This window comes from Pelodiscus sinensis, chromosome 1 (assembly GCF_049634645.1).
Source record: "Pelodiscus sinensis isolate JC-2024 chromosome 1, ASM4963464v1, whole genome shotgun sequence".
NCBI lineage: Eukaryota > Metazoa > Chordata > Testudines > Trionychidae > Pelodiscus > Pelodiscus sinensis.
This window is the reverse complement of record NC_134711.1, coordinates 283832918-283855696: the sequence shown is the minus strand read 5'-3', so window position 1 is coordinate 283855696 and position 22779 is coordinate 283832918. Positions and strand designations below refer to the sequence as shown.

The following is a 22779-nucleotide window of genomic DNA, read 5'->3' as shown; positions in this document are numbered from 1 at the left end:
AGTACTGTTGCTTGGGATGCTGTTGCTTCAACAGCTGGTATTTGGAAACATTTTCCATCTGCCTTTTTCTAAGTCTGCATGAGGAGATAATCAAAGCTGACAATTGGGTGGCAGAAAGAGCATTCCCTTTGATTAAGAGAAAAGTGAAGCCACCAGAAGAAAGTTGTCATAGAAATTTCCCTGATACTCCCTCCTGTGCCTCCAGTAGAGTCTTCCTGCTTTTGCCAGTGGATTACTAATATACTTCAATTGCTTTGTTGGTTGGGATGGATAAGCTATTATTTACTACACGTATTTATATATAATTATTAAAACAGAAAAGTTAGGGATATCTTGAACTTGTGAAGTATCTCCCGTAGGCCCCTATTTAGCAAAGTATGTAAGCGCCTACTTAATTCCCGGTCACTTGAGTGGTATGTTAGGGTACATCTAGATTACATCCCTCTTTCAACAGAGGGATGTAAATGAGGCACTTCGAAATTGCAAATGAAGCCGGGATTTGAATTTCCCACGCTTCCTTTACATAATCACGTAATGGCGCTCTTTCAAAAAAGCGCTATTTCGAAAGTAAAACAGTGGGCTAGACGTGGTTCTTTTGAAAAGGGACAGATTTTTCAAAAGATCCTGTAAGGTTTACAGGATCTTTCGAAAAAGCCTTCCCTTTTCGAAAGAACCGTGTCTGGATTGTCGAAAGAGGGATGTAATCTAGATGTACCCTAAGGGTATGTCTAGACTACAGGGTTTTGTCGACAGAAGTTTTGTCGACAAAGCTTCTGTCGACAAAGCTTCTGTCGACAAAGAGCGTCTAGACTACATCCAGTTCTGTCGACAAAGCAAGCCGCTTTGTCAACATAACAGTGTGGAGGCAAAGGACAGTGTAGATGCAATAATGCCTTCTATCGACAGAACTCTGTCGATAAAAGGCGTTATTCCTCGTAGAATGAGGTTTACATACGTCGACAAAACTGCTGAGTTTTGTCAACGTTATGTCGACATAACTCAAAGGCAGTGTGGACGCAGGTATAGTTTTGTCGACAAAACCCTGTAGTCTAGACACACCCTTAGAGTATATTTAACTGCTTTTCTGAACAAAGCAAAAAGGGTGGACTTCAGCTCTTTTGCTTATTCAGGACCAACGTTGGCAAAATAATAATGTTCTGTTAAGAAATAATTCAGTTGAAATTGCATCCAGTACTAGGAGAACAGTGGCATTCGGGGATTCTCAACTCAAAATTACACTGTGCTCAGAAAGTAACAGGCACTGTGTTCCTGGAGCTTTGTTGTACTTAACTTTGATAAAAATTAAGAAACCAGTTTAAATATACATCTGCGGGGGTCTATGTCCTCTGAAAGACTTTTTAAATTTATTTTAGGAAATACAATTTATCTTTGGGAGTTCCTCTTAGCACTGCTTCAGGACAAAGCTACGTGTCCCAAATATATCAAATGGACTCAAAGAGAAAAAGGCATTTTTAAACTGGTAGATTCCAAGGCTGTATCCAGACTGTGGGGAAAGCACAAAAACAAACCTGATATGAATTATGAAACAATGGGCAGAGCTCTAAGGTATGTGAGTTTTTAATAGCTAATTATTTTTGTCATAGCATTTTGATATACTGAAAGCATAACGTAATCTGTTTAACACATGTGAAAGGCTTTTTCCTAAAATGAGCTCCAGTTTTCGAAGGGGATGGGTTTTTTTGGGGGGCGGAGCAGAGGGACAGTCTGAGGAGGGGGAAACTGCAACAATCTGAAAATAAAGAGCTTAATTTGAAGTTTCTACAGAACAAATTACACAATAGAAGATTTTTTTTAAAATATGAAACTGCTGTCCAGTGACAAGACTGTGAAGCTAGATTTATTGGCAGAAATTTGTTTTGTGGGTTTTACAAAGTACTTAAAGTGAAAATATAAGTTTACAGGATTTCTACAAAATTACATATAGAGTTTTCTTTCTGATTGGGTCAGAAATTGTTTACACATCTTTAATATGGATAATATTGGATTGATTATTTTAAATGAATGCAACTTTAATGAAAAGGCAAAATATCCACTGTGTATATATAGTAAGCTGTATAACTTGTATGGAGTGTGATTTTGAGACTTTTCACATTTAAAGAAGTAGTGGTAGATAATTTCTAATCTAAAAAAAACCATGGAAATAACTATACTGAATTTGACAAAGATGGGCGATATGAGCTAATATATTGCTCAGGATTATCAAAGTGTTCTATAACAGCAGTTATTGAAATAATACAAATAATATTGTTGGTATCATGAAGGTCAAGTTGCTTTGATTGCCTTTCTGGTTTTATATGCCTCCATCGTTGGCTGTGTCTAGACTGGCCAGTTTTTTCGAAAAATCAGCCACTTTTCCGGAAAAACTTGCCAGCTGTCTACACCGGCCGCTTGAATTTCCGCAAAAGCACTGATTTCCTACTGTAAGAAATCAGTGCTTTTTGCGGAAATACTATGCTGCTCCCGTTCGGGCAAAAGTCCCTTTTGCGCAAAAGGGCCAGTGTAGACAGCTGAGATTTGTTTTGCGCAAAAAAGCCCCGATCGCGAAAATGGCGATCGGGGCTTTTTTTGTGCAAAAGCACGTCTAGATTGGCCACAGATGCTTTTCCGCAAAAAGTGCTTTTGCGGAAAAGCGTCTGTGCCAATCTAGATGCTCTTTTCCGAAAATGCTTTTAACGGAAAACTTTTCCATTAAAAGCATTTCCGGAAAGTCATGCCAGTCTAGACATAGCCCTTGTGTATAAAGAAGGGTAACAAGAAGTGTTAGTAGGCAGTGATGGTTTTTTAAAACTTGCTATTTACATTTATAACCAAGAACCTAGAAACAAACAAAAGCCCCTCCTCTTTATTGCTGATGATTATTTGTCTTTTTTCATAGCCAGTTATGCTTTATAACTTGTTGATGTATGTGCCTGCTTTGAACAGATACTATTACCAAAGAGGTATACTGGCTAAAGTAGAAGGTCAGCGCTTGGTGTATCAGTTTAAAGAAATGCCAAAAGATCTTATTTACATAGATGATGAAGATCCAAGTCCCAGTACTGAGTCTTCAGATTCATCTTTGTTGTCAGCAAGTGTGACCAATAGAAACCAATCAGGCAGATCTAGAGCATCTTCAAACACAGGAACAAGAGGAGGCTCTACCACAGTTCTAAAAACATCAGGGAACTCTAAGTCAACTAAACTTAAGGAACCTGTGGAAGTTGTACAGCAGCAGATACCTGGTTTTGCATCAGATGTTTTGAGGACAATGCAATCTGCACAGCCAGTACATCCAACTCAGCTTTTTCGGACAGTTCATGTGATGCAGCCAGTGCAATCCATCACAGAAGGACATGCAACTGTAACTAATAACATGCAGGATGAAACATTAAATTCCTCTATTCAGAATATAAGGTAAGAAAATGTAAAGGAACATTTTCACTATTCAGTGGCTATGTTCTATTTTGCCACATTTCTTTGCTCTTAATTCAGTTATCATGACCTGAACACAGAATGAATGATCAGTAACTTGGTCTGGTTTTTCTGTTACATTGTGAGTACTTTTGCTAAGAAACAGTATTCAGGAAAGTGAAGAAAATTGCAAATCTGAATTCAGCATTCCAACAGCAAATAATATTTAGTACTTTGAGAAGAAAGCAACAAAAATGTAACATTATTGACAACATACATTTCCATTTATTTGCCACCGATGTGGGAGTATTTTTGTGAGGTCTGCTTTAACAAAGGGAGTTATAGCATTTTCAACATTGATCCAAATAATGTGGGTTTACATTAATACTTTTTAAAAATAATTTTCTAGAGATTTAATTTCATTTTTGATGTATCCATACCCCTTATAATTTGTAGCATGTCACCTCTTCCCTCTTTTTTGTATTCTAATTATTAACACAGTTAATAACAGGACAAAGCATTACAATGACAACCCACTATCATTGTTGGAACAGCAACCAGTATGCTTCCATTCCTCTTCTGTTTATAAAAGATAGATATCAGTATGGTCTCCTGAGACTTTTATGTACCTGTAAACTAATAATGGGACATAGTCACATTGCAGTGTATCTTTTAATTCAGGGGTGGGGAACCTTTTTTGAATCGGGGCTGCTCATCTACAGAAAGATCAGTTAGGGGCTGCACAAGTGAAAAGCCAAAAAATAAAAATACGCCCCCATCTCTCACTGATGTGGCCCCCCGACTGAGAGAGGGAAAGACACTCCCCACATTCCGCTCGCACATCAGAGCTTGGGAGAGGGAAGCCTAGTAGATTTTGTCTGCTCCAGCCTCACGGTGGGCAGCATGGGGGCTTGAGCGGCAGCGTGGACTCCCCTATGCTAGGGGAGGCCTTAAGCCTCGGGGGCTGGATCCAGGCAAGCTAGGGGCCACATCTGGCCCCCCATGCCTGAAGTTCCCCACCCCTGCCTTAACTGATAGGTTAGACATTGCACAAGTACATTTGTTACTGTTTTGTGCCTTGAAGTCACTGGTGTTGTATTGACTGGAGAAGTCTCAAGAACAATCCCTTAGAACTGCATCTCACTGAAATGTTAATTTGGGAGTTGCAAGGGAGGAACCTTCTTACTTAAAATCTTTAAAAGAACAATACTGAGTTGGGTACATTTTTTCTTTTTTATATTTAGAATTTTATATTATGAAAAGTCCCCAACACTTCAGCCCCACATATTGCCATTAAATTACACTAGTGTTATTTCCCTCTCTCTCTCAGAAACATTATTCTATCAAATTCTCAATTACGTGAATAGACCCGTATGACTTTCTGTGATTGAAGCATGGCACTTGGGCAAATTTAAATCAGCAACATTAGTCTGATGGGAATCTGGTTTTGCAGTTTCAAGAAGAAGGGTTTTTATTCTTTAATCTCTCTTTGCTAAAACAAGAGTATTTCAAAGGCAAATGATAATTAAATCACCACTAATCTAAAAGGGGAAGAGGCTGCATCCAGAGTCCCATAATATCCAGGTTTTTAAGCATGGATGTCTGCAGCTGGGCCATTTAGGTCCCCCGAACTAACAGAATATAAAAGAATCAATAAGAAATTTTAAGGAGATACAGAGTAGTCAGGAAACTGCATTTTCCATATATGTATATATGAAGTGTCAGACCAAGACTTATCAGAGGGTTAGCCGTGTTAGTCTGAATCTGCAAAAGCGGCGAGGAGTCCTGTGGCGCCTTATAGACTAACCGAAGTGTTGGAGGATAAGCTTTCTTCCGCAAAGACCCACTTCGTCAGATGCATGTAGGGGAAATTTCCAGAGGCAGGTATAAATATGCAGGCCATATTTATCTAGCCTGATTCTGGCCTGCAATCAGTGAAATGAACTATATCCAAAGTGTTGCCAAATGAACAAAGTAAAAAATGTTTCTGTGATGTTTCAAGTATATTAATAATAATAAGTTATGTGTAAAATTAGTGGATAAAAACAGAACTATAATGGGACTGTGAACCATGCGAGGTATGTGGGTTACACTTGTATGTTCAGACCATTTTAAAATACACTTATGGGAGGGAAAAGGTACATTTGATCCAAAAGTTTAGATAAATGTGATCATGAAGAATTTGGCAGGATATAAGAAGAAAAGTAGAAGAAAGTATATTATAGAAAATGGGTGGCTGCCTGTTTTCCACAAAGCAATTCCTGAGGGAAATTTCCTTACCATCTAGATAAAGTTTTGAATGACAGTGTAGTGAATTAAACAGTAACATTTAGCATAAAAGTGAGAGACAAGTTCAAGTTAGTGTCTCTTGGTACTGTGTATTTTTAATATTTCTTCATACATCAAAGAGCTTTAAAGCCTATTTGCAAAGCTATTTAATGCCTTATAACCATATGACTTCAGAGAAGACTAAGGATTTAATTATTCACCAGTCTCAAAAAGTGACTCAGATAATATAGAGGAAACACGTACATGAAGAAATAAATGATGGAGGTCATGTATGTCAGGAGAACAATGCTAAGAAACATTAATAGAAAAATGGTACATCAATTTGTTGAGTAAGAGTGATACCCATACTGAACCATTTCAGGATTGTTCAGAAAATTTTTGCTAGGTAATCTTCAAGATTTAATCCAGCAAAAGTTGCAAAACTGCTTGTAGCTGTTTTAACATCCTGTTATGTTTAAAATATTTCACAACTGGACTGGGGGCTGTAGTTTTAAAGGAGAAAAGAGGAAATAGCAGTAAGGCTAATATGAACTCAAATGAAATAACAGAGCCCTTTAACACTGATTTATACTCCCATATTACAATGATGGGCAACTGTTTTTATTTTTTGAAGCATAATTTAAAAACATTTCTGTGAAATCTGTATTTATGCTTTGCTAGATACAATGACAAATCCAAAGCGCTCACTAGATTAAAGGGAAAAAATGTCCTGGTCTAGTGAATAATTTATATATAAAAAATTGTATAAGGCTTAGTAACTGATAACCAAAAAAGCAAGTACCAGAGCTGTTGATGTACTGAGGATCAACACTAGAAATACATGTTAAAACCCTCCATCTGATAATGGTGTACTAGATAAGGTGTAAAATTGTGGGGCAGATAAATCAATTCACTGGATGTTCCAGAATGTTTACAATTGGTCTAGCTCGGATCCCCAACGTGGTGCCCGCGGGTGCCATGGTGCCCGCCGGGGCATTTGTGCGCGCCCGCCGAATCATCTGGGCCGGCCCCGCCCCTGGCGCGCGGTACATGCGTGGTGCCTGCCCCGGGCACGTGGCGCATTGGCAGCCCCTGCTCTGGGCGCGCGGCACATGTGTGGTGCCGGCCCCGGGTGCGCAGTGCCTGGGCAACTCCACCCCGGACGTGCAGCGCATGAGTGGCCCCGCTCCCGGGTATCCGGCAGCCCCGAAAGGTTGGGGACCGCTGGTCTCGCTCATTAAAAAAAAATGTAGCTCAGGTCCAAATTGAAAATACCTAAATGTTCTAAAGTTTTACAAGGGCAGTCTTGATGATGTGGAAAACTATACTTAATTTTTTCTCAAAATGTACATTTTAGGGTCTCTCTGTAATAGGGATATGAACGTGTAATCAAGTACACAGTTAACTGATGAGCCTGGAGAGCTGCCTGTCCTCCTTCCCTGCACTGCTGCCATAGAGGCAGCAATTCAGAGAAGGAGGACAGGCAGCTCTCCAGGCTCATCAGTTAACTGTGTACATGATTACACGTTCACATCCCTATTACTGATATAGAGGCAGCAGCACGGAGGAGTAGGCGGGAGCCGGTTCAATTAGGGAGCTAGCTTTAAACTATTACACAGTTACATACTGTGAATTTTTTTCTGTGGTTACATAGTTAGTTAAATGCAATTTAACATCCTTACTCCCTAGTGAGATACTAAAGTTATTTTTCAGTTACATTTATTAGGGCTGTCAATTAATCATAGTTAATTCATATGATTAACTAAAACAATCACGATTCAGAAATTAATCACGATTAATTACAATTTTAATCAGACTGTTAAACAATAGAATGCCAATTGGAATTTATTAAATATTTTAGATGATTATCTACGTCTAATATATAAAGGAGAATGTTTGTATGTTTGTGCACTAATAACTTGGACACTATAAGAGCTACCGCAACCAAACTTTGCATGGGGTAACCTTTCATCCAGGAGAAGGCTTTAAGGTACAGGCAGTACCCGGGTTACGTCAGTCCGACTTAAGTCGGACCCCTAGTTACGAACGGGGGGGGTGCAGCTAGTGCTGGGTGCCTCCGGTGGCACGGGGGGCGCTTCCCCCCAGCAAACCAGGGAGACGCGGAGCAGCTTTTCTCGCCGCGGAGGACGCGGGCAGTGGGACCGGCGAGACGCGCCATGGTCCCGCCGCCCGCGTCCTCCGCGGCGAGAAAAGCCGCTCCGCGTCTCCCTGGTCTGCTGGGGGGGGGAGCGCAGCTAGTGCCCCTCCCCCCCAGCAGACCAGGCTTTTCTCGCCGACGCCTGGGGTAGAGCAGCTGGGGGGCTGCCGGATTTGTCCCACAGCGCTGAGGTGCGGCGCTACTGGACCAACCCAGCAGCACACCAGCTGCTCTGCCCCAGGCGTCCCCAAGTCAGCCGCTGCTGAAACTGATCAGCGGCTGATTCCAGGAAGCCCGGGGCGCAGAGCAGCTCTGCCTCCGGCTTCCTGTAGTCAGCCGCTGGTCAGTTTCAGCAGCGGCTGACTTGGGAACACCTGGGGCAGAGCAGCTGGGGTGCTGCCGGGTTGGTCCCGCCGTGCCAAGGGTCGGCGCTACCAGACCAACCCAGCAGCACTCCAGCTGCTCTGCCCCCAGCGTGTCCGATTCGGCCACTGCTGGTCAGTTTCAACAGCGGCTGAATCTGGACGCCAGTTCCGACTTACATGCAAATTCAACTTAAGAACAAACCTACAGTCCCTATCTTGTACGTAACCCGGGACTGCCTGTACTTTTGGACCTGATCGGGCCCGAGCTTAAGCTGTAAAAATAAAAAAGTAACCCGCAGTGCTGCGTTGAAGGGGCTGCCCTGCCCATCCTAGGTCCCGTGCCAGCCACCTGCGGCCCCTAGCGCCATCTGGGATTCACCCCCTCCCACCTGCGAGGTTACATAAGCGACCCTCTTTCCCCCCTGCTCCTGCGCCAGCATGAAGTGCCCCAACCCCCACACGCACAATGGTTTGGGCACCCGCCCTGCCCCGCGCAGCACCTGCAGCCCCAGGTGTGAGCTGGGGCGCCCCTCCCGCGTGTAACCTTCCCTCCACCTGGAGTTGCACCCCACCCTCCCGGGGATGACGCGGACCTATATTTTAATCCTTATAGAAATCAGTGCAACTTTTCTACCATTCAAAAAAAGATAATGGACTACTGTTTTTCTTCATTTTGTTTCTCCGGTTTCCTGAGCAACGCCGGGTAACTCCAGCTAGTTTTCAAATATATTGATTGCAATTACAAAACAATAAAAGTCTACACTACTACCTTTATAGTATTATTTTTATTATAAATATTTGCACTGTAAAAACGATAAAAGAAATAGAATTTTTCTCTTCACCTCATACAACTACTGTAAAACACTCTCTTTATTACTAAAATGCAACATACAAATGTAGATTTTTTTGCGTTACATAACCACATTCAAAAACAGAACAGTTCAAAATGTTAGAGTCTACAAGTCCAATCAGCCCTACTTCTTGTTCAGCTAATTGCTAAGACCAACAAGTTTGTTTACATTTACAGGAGATAATGCTGCCCATGTTTTATTAATAAGGTCATTTGAAAGTGAGAACAAGCATTCTTAGGCTAAACATTTGCATGCCCCTTTATTCTTCAGTCACCATTCTAGGGATATGTTGATGATGATTGTTAGAAAAAAATAATGTGTTAATTAAATTGCACTGAATTCCATGGGGGAGTTTTACCCACATACTATAATAGCAATGTTATAGCAGCCTTGAGTAATGACCCAGCACCAGTTGTTCTCTGTAAGATGAGTGTTTAAGCAGCTACCCAGGAGAGATTCAAATGCTGCCCAGTTGATTAGCAGAGCACCCACGTGTGTTTCTACTGATGGTGCGCATCCGCACATGCCTCGGTGCAGGTAACAAAATTTCTTCTGCACATGGATGGAAAAAATTAAAGGAGACATTGTCCAGCACGTGCTTGTTTTATGAACACTTTCATTGCAGTTTTGACAAAACACACAGAAGGTGGTACCCATGTGAGATTTCTAAAGATAGCTATAGCATTCAACCCATCGTTTTAAGAATCTGAAGTGTCATCCAAAATCTAAGAGGGACAAAGTGTGGAACATGCTTTCAGAAGTCTTAAAAGAGCAACATTCCGATGGGAGAAACTACAGAAGCCAAACTGCCAAGAAAGAAAATCAGCTTTGTGTTGGTGGCATCTCAGATGATAACAATCCAAAGTAGTTATGTGGATTTTTATCAGGCAGAATCTGTCACTAGCCTAGATGTATATCCTCTGGAATGCTGGTTGAAGCATGAGGGACATATGAATCTTTAGGACACTTGACATGTAACTTGCGACATTGGCTAAAACAGTGTCATGTAAATGTCTCCTCACTTTGAGATGACTTTATGAACAAGAAGTGGGCAGCATTATCTCCTGACAGGTGTATGTCTAACCTGCTCTTAGAATGTCCGGTGATGGAGATTCCACAACCTCTCTAAGCAATTTATTCCAGTACTTAACCACCCTGACAGGAAGTTTTTCCTAATGTCCATCCAAAACCTCCTGTGCTGCAATTTAAATCCATTACTTCTTGTCCTATCCTCAGAGGTTAAGGAGAATAATGTTTCTCCTTCCACCTTGCTACAATCTTTTATGTACTTGAAAACAGTTAACATGTCCCCTTTCAGTCTTCTCTTCTTCTAGACAAAAGAAACCCACTTTTCCAATCTTCCATCAGAGGTCATGTTTTCTAGACCTTTAATCATTATGTTGCTCTTCTCTGAACTTTTTCCAATTTGTCCACATCTTTCCTGAAATATGGCACCCAGAACTGGACACAATACACTAGCTGAGGCCTAATCAGCACAGAGTAGAACAGAAGAATGACTTCTGGTGTCTTGCTTATGACTCTCCTGCTAATAGCTCCCAGAATGATGTCCACTTTCTTTTTGCAAAGAAAGTGTTGACTCATATTTAGCGTATTGTCCACTATGACTCCTACATCCCTTTCTGCAGTACTCCTTCCTGGGCATTCGTTTCCTATTTTGTATGTGTGCAACTGATTGTTCCTTCCCAAGTGGACTACTTTTGCATATGTCCTTATTGAATTTCCTCCTATTTACTTCAAACCATTTCTCCATTTTGTCCAGAACATTTTGATTTTAATTCTCTCCTCCAAAGCACTTATAATCCCTCCCACCTTGGTATCATTTGCAAACTCTCTGTGCCAGTGGTGCAGCCCATCAGGGTAATTCACTGACGGGACATGAGACAGTTTGAGCCAGCATGTCCCTGTGGCCAACCGCTTCCCGCAGCTCTCATTGGCCAGGAACAATGAAGTGCAGTCACTGGGAGCTGCAGGGGGCCATCCCTGTGGACACTCAACATCAACACTATCTCACAGCCCACCAGTGTCTTGTGCTATTGTCTGAATCATTGATAAAGATATTGAACAGAATCAGACCCAGAACTGATCCCTGTGGAACCCTACTCACTGTGGATAATTACTCTCTGGGAATGGTTTTCCAATCAGTTTTGCACCCATCCTATAGTAGCTCTATCTAGATTGCATTTCTCTAGTTTATGCGATGTTAATGCTAGACAGCATAAAAAGTTTTTCTAAAGTAAAGATATACCGTGTCTACTGTTTTCCCGCCAATATGTTGGTCTGAGCAAATAGCTGAACAAGAAATAGGACTGAATGGACTTGTAGGTACTAAAATTTTATATTGCTTTATTTTTAATGCATTCTTTTACATGGTCTTATATTTGTAAGTTCAGATTTCATGATAGAAATTGTACTACAGTACTTGTGTTAGGTAAATTGAAAAATACTATTTCTTTTGATTTGTATAGTGCAGATATTTGTAATAAAAAATAAATACAAAGTAGACAATGTATATTTTGTGCTTTGTGTTGTAACTGAAGTCGATATATTTTAAAAAGTAGAAAATACCAACAAAATTAAATAAATAGTATTCAGTTAAGAGTGTGATTAATCATGATTAATTTTTAATCGCTTGGCAGCCCTAACATTTAGTCAAGTTGTCATGGGATAAGGGGGAAGGTCCTCTCATGGATTGATAACTAGTTAACAGATAAGAAACAAGGGAAATAAATGGTCAGTTCTCAGAATGGAGAGAGGTAACTAGTGGTGTTCCACAGTCCTATTCAACATATTTATAAATTATCTGGAAAAAGGGGTAAACATTGAGGTGGTAAAATTTGCAGATGGTATTGCAATGTAAATTAGCAAGATCCTGTGAAGCCACCTGCTTCTCTCCCCACTGCCCACTGGTGCCTCTGATAGAACCATCTGCTGATTTATGTTAAAAGCCATTGTTAGATAAACCAGCTTCAGCATAAGTGTTTTGCTTCTGTTCAAGGCCTAAGGAAATCTTCCACCAGTAATGTCTCCATGGTTTGTTCCAAATGGAAATCTAGCTAGGAGACTAATATACAGGTCATAAAATACTGTTGGAATAACTTGTCACTGATGTAATGCTCCCCAAAAAAGAGAGAATAAAGATAGGCAACAGATTAGTAGTTGCAAGGAGTGTCAGGTTTTGTTTGTTTGTTTGTTTGTTTGTTTAAAGTACAGGCTGGATTATGTCTTGTGATTCAGAGAAAATCCTTTCTTGAAGAAGGCATTGGTGAACAGTGGGCTGATGTGATCTCTGCAGCCTTTCACCAAAGAGGCTGTACATTCTTTTTTGCTAGTGATACCCCAGGTTTTTGTTAATGCATTTACGATTGGGCCAAATGCCATCAGGAAGAATGCTATGGTCATCGCTTTCCACTCTGATTTCAATTTCCTACAGCTGGGAAAAGACTGTCTCAGACTCTTTTTTGCTATTGTTTTAATTTCTCCTGAAAGTAGGATCAGAGCTGTTCACAGTGGGAGGCACTTGGGGCTTTGTGCAGAAATAGTTTGGATTGATGTAGTTATCTTTCTTTCCAGGACGGTTTTGCTGATCATGTTATAAGGTACTAGGGAGGAGGAAGAGGATTACTTAGGTATATCACTTAACTACAGCACAGGTTATTGGATTCACCAAGTCTTTTGCTATGTGAACTCAAACTACTTGACTTTGGGTGTCAAGTTTACGTGGTGGAGCAAGGCGCTGAAAGGGACATCTGAAGATCATGATACAATATGGGTACTGCACCAGTCAGGGAGTCAGGAGAATTAGGTTCTCTATGGGCTTGGTCTTTTGGAGCAATTAGTGCTTGGCAAGCTGTGGGGTAAATGTCTCATGCTAGTCTTCTGTGCACTAACACTCTGTGTGGACCCTGATACTACACATTAAAAGTAGCCTAGTATTCTATGAGCTACTTGATTTTGAAATGGGAATAGATCAAAGAACTCTAGGGAACTTTTAATTTATGGTAGCAGAAACCACATGGACAGGTGGTGTGTGTGGCAAAGTTCATAAGATAGATTTACACCCCAGCTTGCCATGCACAAGCTGTTTTAGATAGACAAGCATTTTGGCTCTCCCTTTTATTTAATGTGTGACCTCAGGCAAGGTGCTAGACAAGAAATTGGAAAATTCTGACCTTTCTTTGGAGGAGGGATGATAAGCCCCAATATAAGGAGATCCAGTCCCCCACCATCACCTGTGTATTCGTACGCATATCAGCAGCTCCAGTGTGTGTCTAGTCCCGTGTCCACCAGGGAGAATCCCATGGCTGTGAAGTCTTAGGTCTGCCTATTGGGGTCACTGATGTGGGATGCATTGCATGGCAGCAGATTCTCTTATTACATATCAGTGTTTTCTCAACCTTTTTTTTTTTTTTATAAAGTATCCCTTAAAAAAAAAAAAGTACCCCCAGTACCTATAGTTTTCAGACACATAATATTTTTTCTACCATTGCAACATGTGTGTTTAAACAACTTAATTGTAGCCGGACAGGCAATTAAATTTGTAGGTGTAAAAAGTACAAAAATAATAAAGTGCTGTAAAACTTAAAACAAAAATTCAGTTTTCTCCAAATTTCAGTTATGTTGACGTACCCCCACCCAGACTTCTCTCAAGTACTTCTGAGGGTACTCGTACCACTGGTTGAGAAACACTGTTATATATGACTATACAAGGGGATTTACACCAGTGAGTGTAGTCTGCCTTAACTCTGACATCTGAAATTGGCTCTTAATGGCATGTAATATGCATTCCACCTTCCTAACCCTTTCTGGATTTACATTGTATCAATCAATTGGATGAGCAGGGGAAAATCTGGGAAATGTGAATCTTTTTCCTCTTAAACTATCTGTTCCTACAGCTGTATGCTGAGTAACTTTTATGCTAAGTAGTGAATTCTTCTCAGTTGCCCTCTCTGTTTTTATCTTGCACTGTTTAATTGGCTTATTACATTGTGAAACTGCTTACCTGGGTTTGCAGAATCAAGACCTTTGTAGGATTTTCCTCCCCTTTTTTGGACATTAGAAGCTTCACAAATCACTATAAATAAACTTGTTTCTGTCACTTGTCAGCTAGTGTTTGCAACTTCACTATTCATCCCAGATAAGTGACACTGATATTGCACAACAGTAGATTATAATCCCGCCCAGTGAACCAGTAAATGGATTATTATCCTTTTCCTGCCAGCAAGCTGAAATGAGTATGGAACATGTCTCATCTTTTCCTCAGAAGTAAATCAGGATCTGTATTTTTTCAGCAGTATTTCCTCTTAGCCAATGTTGCTCAATCATCTTGTTTTTTAAAAGTAGCAGCCTCAGAAAAACACTTGATAATGTACCACTCACAGACTTGTACAGTAACATAAGTAGTAGTGATGGTAGAATTATAAATAGAGGAAAACATAACAGAAAATAAAGCAGTCTAGAAAAATTATAGCTGTATGGGTTTTGTCTGAGTAGTTTTGGGAATGGGAGCGGGGTTTGCTGAATGAGTAAAATGTTGGTATCTTTTCAGTATTATTTTCACTAAGGATGAGCAAATACATTTTTGGTCTGGGCTGGTAGACTTCAGTGTTCAGATCAGCCATGTTAAATGGGTTTATAAGTATGTAAAGTGTTGGCCTAGCTAGGAACAAAATCTACTTGCCCATCTTTACTGTAAACATCAATACATGTATTTCCATACAATACACACTGGCTACGTCTAGACTGGCGTGATTTTCTGGAAATGCTTTTAACGGAAAAGTTTTCCGTTAAAAGCATTTTTGGAAAAGAGCATCTAGATTGGCACGGACGCTTTTCCACAAAAGCACTTTTTGAGGAAAAGCGTCCGTGGCCAATCTAGGCGCACTTTTGCGCAAAAAAGCCCCGATTGCCATTTTTGCGATCAGGGCTTTTTTGCGCAAAACAAATCTCAGCTGTCTACACTGGCCCTTTTGCACAAAAGTTTTGCACAAAAGGGACTTTTGCCTGAACGGGAGTAGCATAGTATTTCCGCAAAAAGCACTGATTTCTAACAGTAGGAAGTCAGTGCTTTTGTGGAAATTCAAGCGGCCAGTGTAGACAGCTGGCAAGTTTTTCCGGAAAAGCAGCTGATTTTCCGGAAAAACTGGCCAGTCTAGACACAGCCACTGTGCATGGGCATGCACATCTACCTCAATCTCTACTTGATTGACTCCCTTCCTTGTAGCATCCCACATTCTATCTTTCCCTTCAGGTTCTCACAGTGCTCTCATTACTGTAATATCTGAGCACTCCAGAAACGCATTAAGCAATGAGACTTGTACAGAATGTCTTTCTCCCTTTTGTGATTTATACACATTCCAATTCACTTCCATTCATTCCTTATCTGCTCTATCACTGCTCGTCACCCTGCCTTGATCCCCTCCCTATTAAACCATCATTGGTCATCTCCATCCCATAAACTTCCCTTCAGTCTTTCTCCTATTCATGAATTATTTTCTGCCCCCAACAAATCTATTAACCAGGAGTCAATTTGGGAAAAAGAGATAGTGGAATTATTTCAAGTTCCACCCATAAAATAAGCTCTCCCCATGTGTGTGTCACTAAAATGGATGTTGCTCACCTTAGATTGAGTAAATTTGCAAAATGTCATTATTGGGATTTAGCTCCTTATTGACTGGGGAAAAAAGTAAGTCATGATATGTCCCAAGCATCACCCTTTTGTGGCATCACAATGCACATATGTGACCCTCCTTGTTTATTTCTTGAGGAATGTAATTTTAACATTCACATTTTACATTATCATTGCTGGTGTTGAAGTTAATGTCTCACCCAGATGAACAAGTAGTTCATTCCTCTCAAAGATATTATTCAGGTTATCTGCAGTCTTATCATTGCATGGATTACTCTGCGTTATCATTTTTTAAATTTCTTTGCAACCGCAGCAGCTAGGTTTTTTATTTTAAATGAAAGCTGAGATTCTGGAGAATGAAGTGAAGCGCTGGTATGGAGTATGGCCAGAGATGGGCTGTTTTGGAGCCCATGTATTAACTTTTAGCAGCTGCTCTTTAAATGTTCACCTTAACCCTTTCATCCCAGCTGAGTCTCTTACTCTTGGGGGAAATCTGCACCAACATTTTAAAATTATGCACACAATATTTGAAAATTATGCAAAAATCTGCATTTTTGTGGTCAAAATAGCACAGCATAATCATGCCTGTTTCAATTATTTTGGAATTTTATTTCAAAATATGTCAGCAGGTATGTCTGTAACAATACTAACCCCAGGAAAAGATTCTGGGGCGTGGGGTTTTTTTTGTTTGACAAATCAATTCCTTATGAGCCATATTAATACAGAACTTTGTATATGTTTACAGTATAGGACTGTATTTCCTGCACCTGTCAGAAGTAGTGCAAAGGCTTGGGGGCATCAAGGGTAATGGAGGAGCTGAGGGAGAGGAAAGGAGCTTAGGAATGAACCTGGAGGTGTTGGAAAAGGATTTTGGGGAGGGGGGAAAGGAAGGGATTGTTAGGGAGTTGGGAAGCCTCCCCCATGCAAACCCTGGCTGACTCCAAGCCTCTTCCATTCAGTCAGGCATGTCTGCACCTGTCCCTGCACCCTAATCCCCATGGCCTTTGCAGCCCCTCTCACATTCCCAGACTAAATACAGTCACCCCACTAGCCATTCTGAATCCTAGTCTGTGACCCTCCAGCAACCATGTGTGCCCTGCTAGCAGGGTGCTGTAATGAACTTCTATTCAAAGGGGAATTCTGCAGCAGTGGACATAGAATTTTGTATTTTCCCCACATAAAAAAACATTTTGCCTAAATGCTGCAGTTCCCCATTTTGCCTGCCAGAGGCAAAAAGTAAAAACTGGAGCACTTCTTAGACAAAATGTTTTTATATAGGAAAATACACAATTATATGACACTGACTAGGAATTCTGCACATACGCAGAGGTAGATTTCCCCCAGGATTGGTCTCCTCAGGTAGCAGCTGCCTTGGTGCCTTCCCGTCAGTCAAATTTCAAATCTTTTTCTGATGGCAGGTGCTTGCACCTTTCCTCCTAGCTGTTCCATTTGCATCTCCTCCTTTGCCATGGAGGCATGGGGATGGCTCTTGAGGTGTACCCCACACTAGAATTTTTTACCTTGAGTTAACTGGCAATGAACTGTAAATATTTTCACTGAGTGAAAGCTAGTGTGGCTGTGTCCCTCCCACCCCCCACAAATGTTTCTGCCAAGATATGTCACTTGGTGGTTTTCCGCACAAACTGTAAATTTTTTTAAGTGTGTAGAAAAGTCCTTAGGGGAGGGAGCCACTGCCACTGCTTCCCCCCTCAGAAGGCGAGAAGGATGTGTGGAGGACTGGAACTACTTGAGTGAAAACTGGCTGCAACTGCCTGAGGCTGAAGACAAAGCTGATCTTGGCTTTAAGCTGATTGAGTTGAGAGGCACATTAAAGGCTATTAAAACATGTAAATGGTATCATGAGCTTTCGTGGGCACAACCCTCTTCTTTAGTTGAATAGAATATTAAAGGTCCAGTTCCAAAATAAATAGTGTGTGTGTGTGGGGGGGGGAGTCAATTAGAATGTTCACATTACATAAATCTGAGAGGGTTCAGCAGGGGCCATCGTGCCTGCTTTGCTGCTGAATGGAGGAAAAGTGATTAGAACTCCCCCTACTGGAGTTTGCTGGTAATTGATGTGAAAGACTGGATTCGATGCCCAGTCTTGCTTGCTAAAACACAGCATGTACCAAAGGCAAGGCATCTCCATTCAGGACACAGATTTCTTTCACTAGTGACCCCTTTCAGGAGCTGTGCTGAGGGGTTTCAACTGGAATCAATTCCAGTTTGCCTTTTTCCTTCAAATTTATCATTTAAGTAGCCTGTGTTGCAAAATGCTTGTGCAGATCTGGGAACATTCTAACATTTTCCTGTTTTCTAATCTTAATAGGACTTTACAGACCCCAACCCAAGTTCCAGTGGTTGTTTCACCTGGAAACCAGCAATTGCATACTGTAACACTCCAGACAGTGCCTCTTACGACAGTGATAGCCAGCACAGATCCAGCATCAGCAACAACGCCCCAAAAATTTATTCTCCAAGCCATTCCTACTTCGCAGCCAATGACAGTACTTAAAGAAAATGTCATGCTGCAGTCTCAGAAGCCAGTTTCTCCTTCATCTATTGTCTTTAGTCCAGCCCAAGTTCAACAGGTTCTCACCAGCAATGTGCAGACCATTTGCAATGGGACAGTCAGTGTGGCTTCATCTCCATCCTTCAGTGCTGCTACTCCCATGGTAACTTTTTCACCTACCAGTTCACAGATGGTTGCTCATCCACCTGGCACAGTGATCACTTCAGTTATCAAAGCACCAGAAACTAAACAAACTGTTATACAAGGAATAATGAAAGAGGAGGTACCAGAGGACACAACAGATGACACTGAGCAATCAGAACAAAGGCTCCAGCACCAGCCTTTTGTGATGGTGGTATCCAATTCAAATGGATTCCCATCTAATATGCAAGTGAAACAGGAAAGTGAACAGTCTGAATCCAATTTATATTAATAAACAAAATCGCCGTGGATGATTATTTTAATAAATGTGATGGGACCTTTAAGGCTGTATATATTTGATTTGATTCTGAAGCAGATGTTACACAGCTACTTAACTTCTAAAGTTAATTGTTAGAAGTCATGCATTAGAGTTTTGATTTTCTGTTAAATGCTAAATGTTAACATATAAATATAAAATTATATAGTACTAATTTTTCAAAACACAAGCATGAAGGAACATGCATTTTATACTATGAAGATTCTCTTGGGTTTTTTGTTGTTGCTGAAAGCTCCAAATTTCTTACATATTATACATTTTCAGTCTTGCTAATTTACATTGCAATACCATATTATATCATTTTCTGTTTAATCTGTAAATGTCACAATTTACAAAACAACCATAGCTTTTTATAGAACAGCATTTTCATTCCATGTGTGTGAATCTTATCAAGATTACCAAATACCTATTGCATACCAATGAACTATGTCAGATTTTGTTGAATAATGGACAGAGGCAACCAAGCTGCCTCCTGTTGTTTTTTTGCAGCACAATCATTTGGGTGTGCAAAATAAGAACACACTCCCATTAAGAATACATAAAGCATTTATATATCCCAATAATGGGCAATTTCAGATCTATATTTTTATATGTACATATCAATATACTTAATTACAGAAATTAGTGGCATTGCTATGGGTGCAATTATTTCATACTATTTTGTGGCTATGAAGTTAAGCTGTCTTGCTTTTTATTTCAGACTTTTGTAAGGGGAACGTGAAATGTATACATTTGTGCAAGTGTTCTGAGATTAATACTTCAGAATTCCTTTTTCAATTGTAAATAATGTACATTTAATTTCACAAGAAAGTTTTTCAGCTAATTTGTTTCCATAGAGCAATTTTTGATAGATACAAATGAGATCATTATGTTTAGAGATCTAATTGTATTCATATTACAAAGTGAATTTGTATTTAAAGACAAATTTTTAAATGACAGAACCTACTGAACCTGGGTTCACTGTCTTTTGTATTTTTAATTTGTTTATTATGAAAATAAATCAAATGGAAATTTTTTTTCTGTGTTTAATCTAGAATTTTCTTGCCAATACATGAATACCTTGTTTCTGGCAATCATTTATATGTGATATGAAGATCTCAACTATATTGAATAATAGAGCAATATGATTTGGAACTCACTAGTAAATGAGTAGTTTAGGAATCAGTTCAAAAGAACTCGGGATGAGACACTGATTCTTAAGCTGCTTCAGAATGTGAGAGCAATGTACAGTACTGCTATAGGTAAAGGTGAACTTCAGCAGTTAAGATGAAGAATGAGTTAAATTCAGAAATTGATGTAGCATTGGGCACAGCTGGGTTAAACCTTGTCCCCTTATCCTCACCTGTGAAAGCCAGTCTGTTCCCAAATGCATAATTCTAGGACATCATTGGTACTAAATATTGCATGGGACTTCTGAGATCAGAGATACCCCAGCACGTAATTTTAATTTGCAGTTTTTTAAAGTTAAAATTGGTTTCCATAGCAAACCCCTTTACTAAGGAAGTATAGACCTTGGACATTTAAATTTACATTAGACAAAGTGATAGTTCAACAGATTTTGTATACTATTTGAATTTTAATTATCTTAAATCTATTAGACAAATCCAAAATTTTGAGAAGTTTTGTATGTTTAGCAAAAAGTTCATAACATGGAGTACTTCATATTCTCTCAGGAAGGAAACTATTTTAAAATAACATTATATTATTATTCTATTATTATGCATAATATAAAAAGCTTGCGGATTCACAACTGAACATCCCTAACCCATCCTCCATTGGATTTAGCATTAGATAGAATAATCTTAATACTTAGTTGCTCACATCAATTTGTGTGGTTGAAAAGTGCTTGCCCCTAAAATAAATCGTAGGAAAACATTAGTATTATAACTGAAACCTCTGTTAATTATATTATTAGCGGATACTTCATTATAAAAAAATGAAGTAACAGTTGAAATGTGGTAGGTACTTTAACTGCACACACAGTAATCCCCATCCCGAAGTCCTTATATTCCAACTAGACAAATGTAGTGGAATAGGCATTTTACAGAAAATAGGGGCTTTGATTGCTGAGCAAAACTGATGTGATACTTAAAATAAAAACCACTCCTCACTGTGACTGAGTCACCTTGTTATCCCCTGCCTCCAGCAAGAGGAAGGTTTACTAGTGCTGATTGGATGTCAGCCCCTTGATATGCCCAGTCTGTTAGCCACCCAAACAATTGCCTCAGGGCTCTGACGACCCTAACTTTTATGGCTTCTAAGGCCAGAAGGAGCTATTGTGATAATCTAGCCTGATTTCCTGTATAACACGGGCCATAGAACTCCCCCAAAATAATTCCCAAAGCAGATCTTTTGGAAACGTGTCCAATCTTGATTATAAAAAAAATTAAGAAAAGATCGGCCATACTGAGTTAGACCAAAGGTCCATCTAGTCCAGTATCCTGACTTCTGACACTGACCAGTGTCAAGTGCCCTAGCAGGAATGAACAGAACAGATAACCATCAAGTGATCCTACCCCTGTCAACCATTCCCAACCTCTGAGAAACAGAAGTTAGGGACACCATCCCTGCCCATCCTGGCTAATAGCCATTGATGGACCTATCCTCCATGAATCTATCTAGCTCTTTAATTCTGGACCACTAGTTACCTCTCTCCATTCTGAAAATTGACCATTCATACCTATTCTCCATTTCCTATCTTTTAACCAGTTACAGCCTGTCTACAGTGTCACCATCTGACTTGATGTGGTGGGGCCGAGCATCCCCACAATTACAGAGGAAGTCACCCATCTACCTGGATGCCTGGGCCAGGACCACAATATTGACAGTCATCAAGGGGAAGTTTGGATGAACCAAGCCCAAGGGTGTAGATAAACACCAGTGCCTCAGTTTCTTTCCTTTGTTCAGAGGGAGATCCCATTGTAAATAAAATCCCCCTCCAAGACACCAAGGTACTAGAAGAATATGCAGAGGCAAACAAGCTCTGCTTCACCATTCCAGTGACCTGTAAAATAAAAGACTATGCTACTAAGATCCCTTTGGCATCCAACACTGGGTTAGCCAAGAAATCTTGAGAAGCAACCTGATGAGACAACTGAGAATCATTATAGATCTTCTTAATGACCAACTCTTTCAAACAACAAACTGATCAATTTGGAGTGACTGCAACACCTCAGTGAGTGGCAGACCTTGAAGTACTTGAGGACATTGAGAAGCCGTGGTAGGAGGCTGATGTGTCTGTAATAGCTGAGAAGAACACTGAAGCATTTGCCAGTAACAAGCTCCACTGCAGCTGGATCAACACCGAGGTCCAGATCCCAGGCCATTGAAACACTACTGCTATCCTGCTGCAGCTGCTGAAGTCCTGAAGAGTACCATAACAGCCCTTTTGTAGCAAGGGGTGCTGATAGAATCTAAGAGTCCAAGCAGCTCTTCAATTTGACCAGTCAAGAAAGTGAACCAGAAGACTTGGTGCTTGACATTCGACTATTGGGAGTTTAACCGAGTTACACCCAGGTTGGCTCCAGTAGTGACAAAATACAATGAGATCATGGCAGTGATCTTAGCAGATGTCAAGTGCTTCTTGGTCCTGGACTTGTCTGATGCCTTTGTTAGCATCTCACTACACTAGTCATCAATGAACAAGTTTGCTTTCAGGTACAAGGGCAGACAACTAATGTTTACCCAGGTTCCACGGGGGTTCCACAATATCTTTTCCATCTGTCACCATTGTGTATCAGCAATGTGGAATTCCCTGAGGAACTGGTGTAGTATTCTGAGCTATGTGGATGACATTGATTGCCACTCCAAGCAGAGAACAGAATCTAAATAGGCTACAGGAGGTCCTTGGGAAGATCCAAAAGACAGTCTTTTTGATAAATCCAGCAAAATCCCAAATAGCTCAAGACAACATGACTTACCTGAAGATTCACTTGAATCTGGAGGAATGGAGGCTCAACTAGTAGTACGTGGAGCAGATTTGCAAACTTCCAGCCCCACATGATGTGTCAGGCCTTTGGTCCTTCCCAGGTTCTCCAGGGAGTTCATTGATAAATATGCTGAAACATCTAAGCCACTGTACCAGTTGCTT

The 22779-nt window shown here is 40.4% G+C and overlaps 1 protein-coding gene across 10 annotated transcripts in view; it reads left to right on the top strand.

Moving 5' to 3' along the window:
* ELF1 (E74 like ETS transcription factor 1) overlaps window positions 1-19704 on the top strand; it is a 129760-nt gene extending 110056 nt beyond the window's left edge. For all 10 annotated transcript variants that reach the window (XM_075918946.1, XM_075918942.1, XM_075918943.1 and 7 more), the window contains exons 7-9: window positions 1374-1566; window positions 2944-3414; window positions 18029-19704. In XM_075918946.1, coding sequence (XP_075775061.1) covers window positions 1374-1566; window positions 2944-3414; window positions 18029-18644 — 1280 coding nt within the window. In that variant the 3' untranslated portion in view covers window positions 18645-19704. The remainder of the gene's footprint in view (window positions 1-1373; window positions 1567-2943; window positions 3415-18028) is intronic.
* The last annotated feature ends 3075 nt before the right edge of the window (window positions 19705-22779 follow it).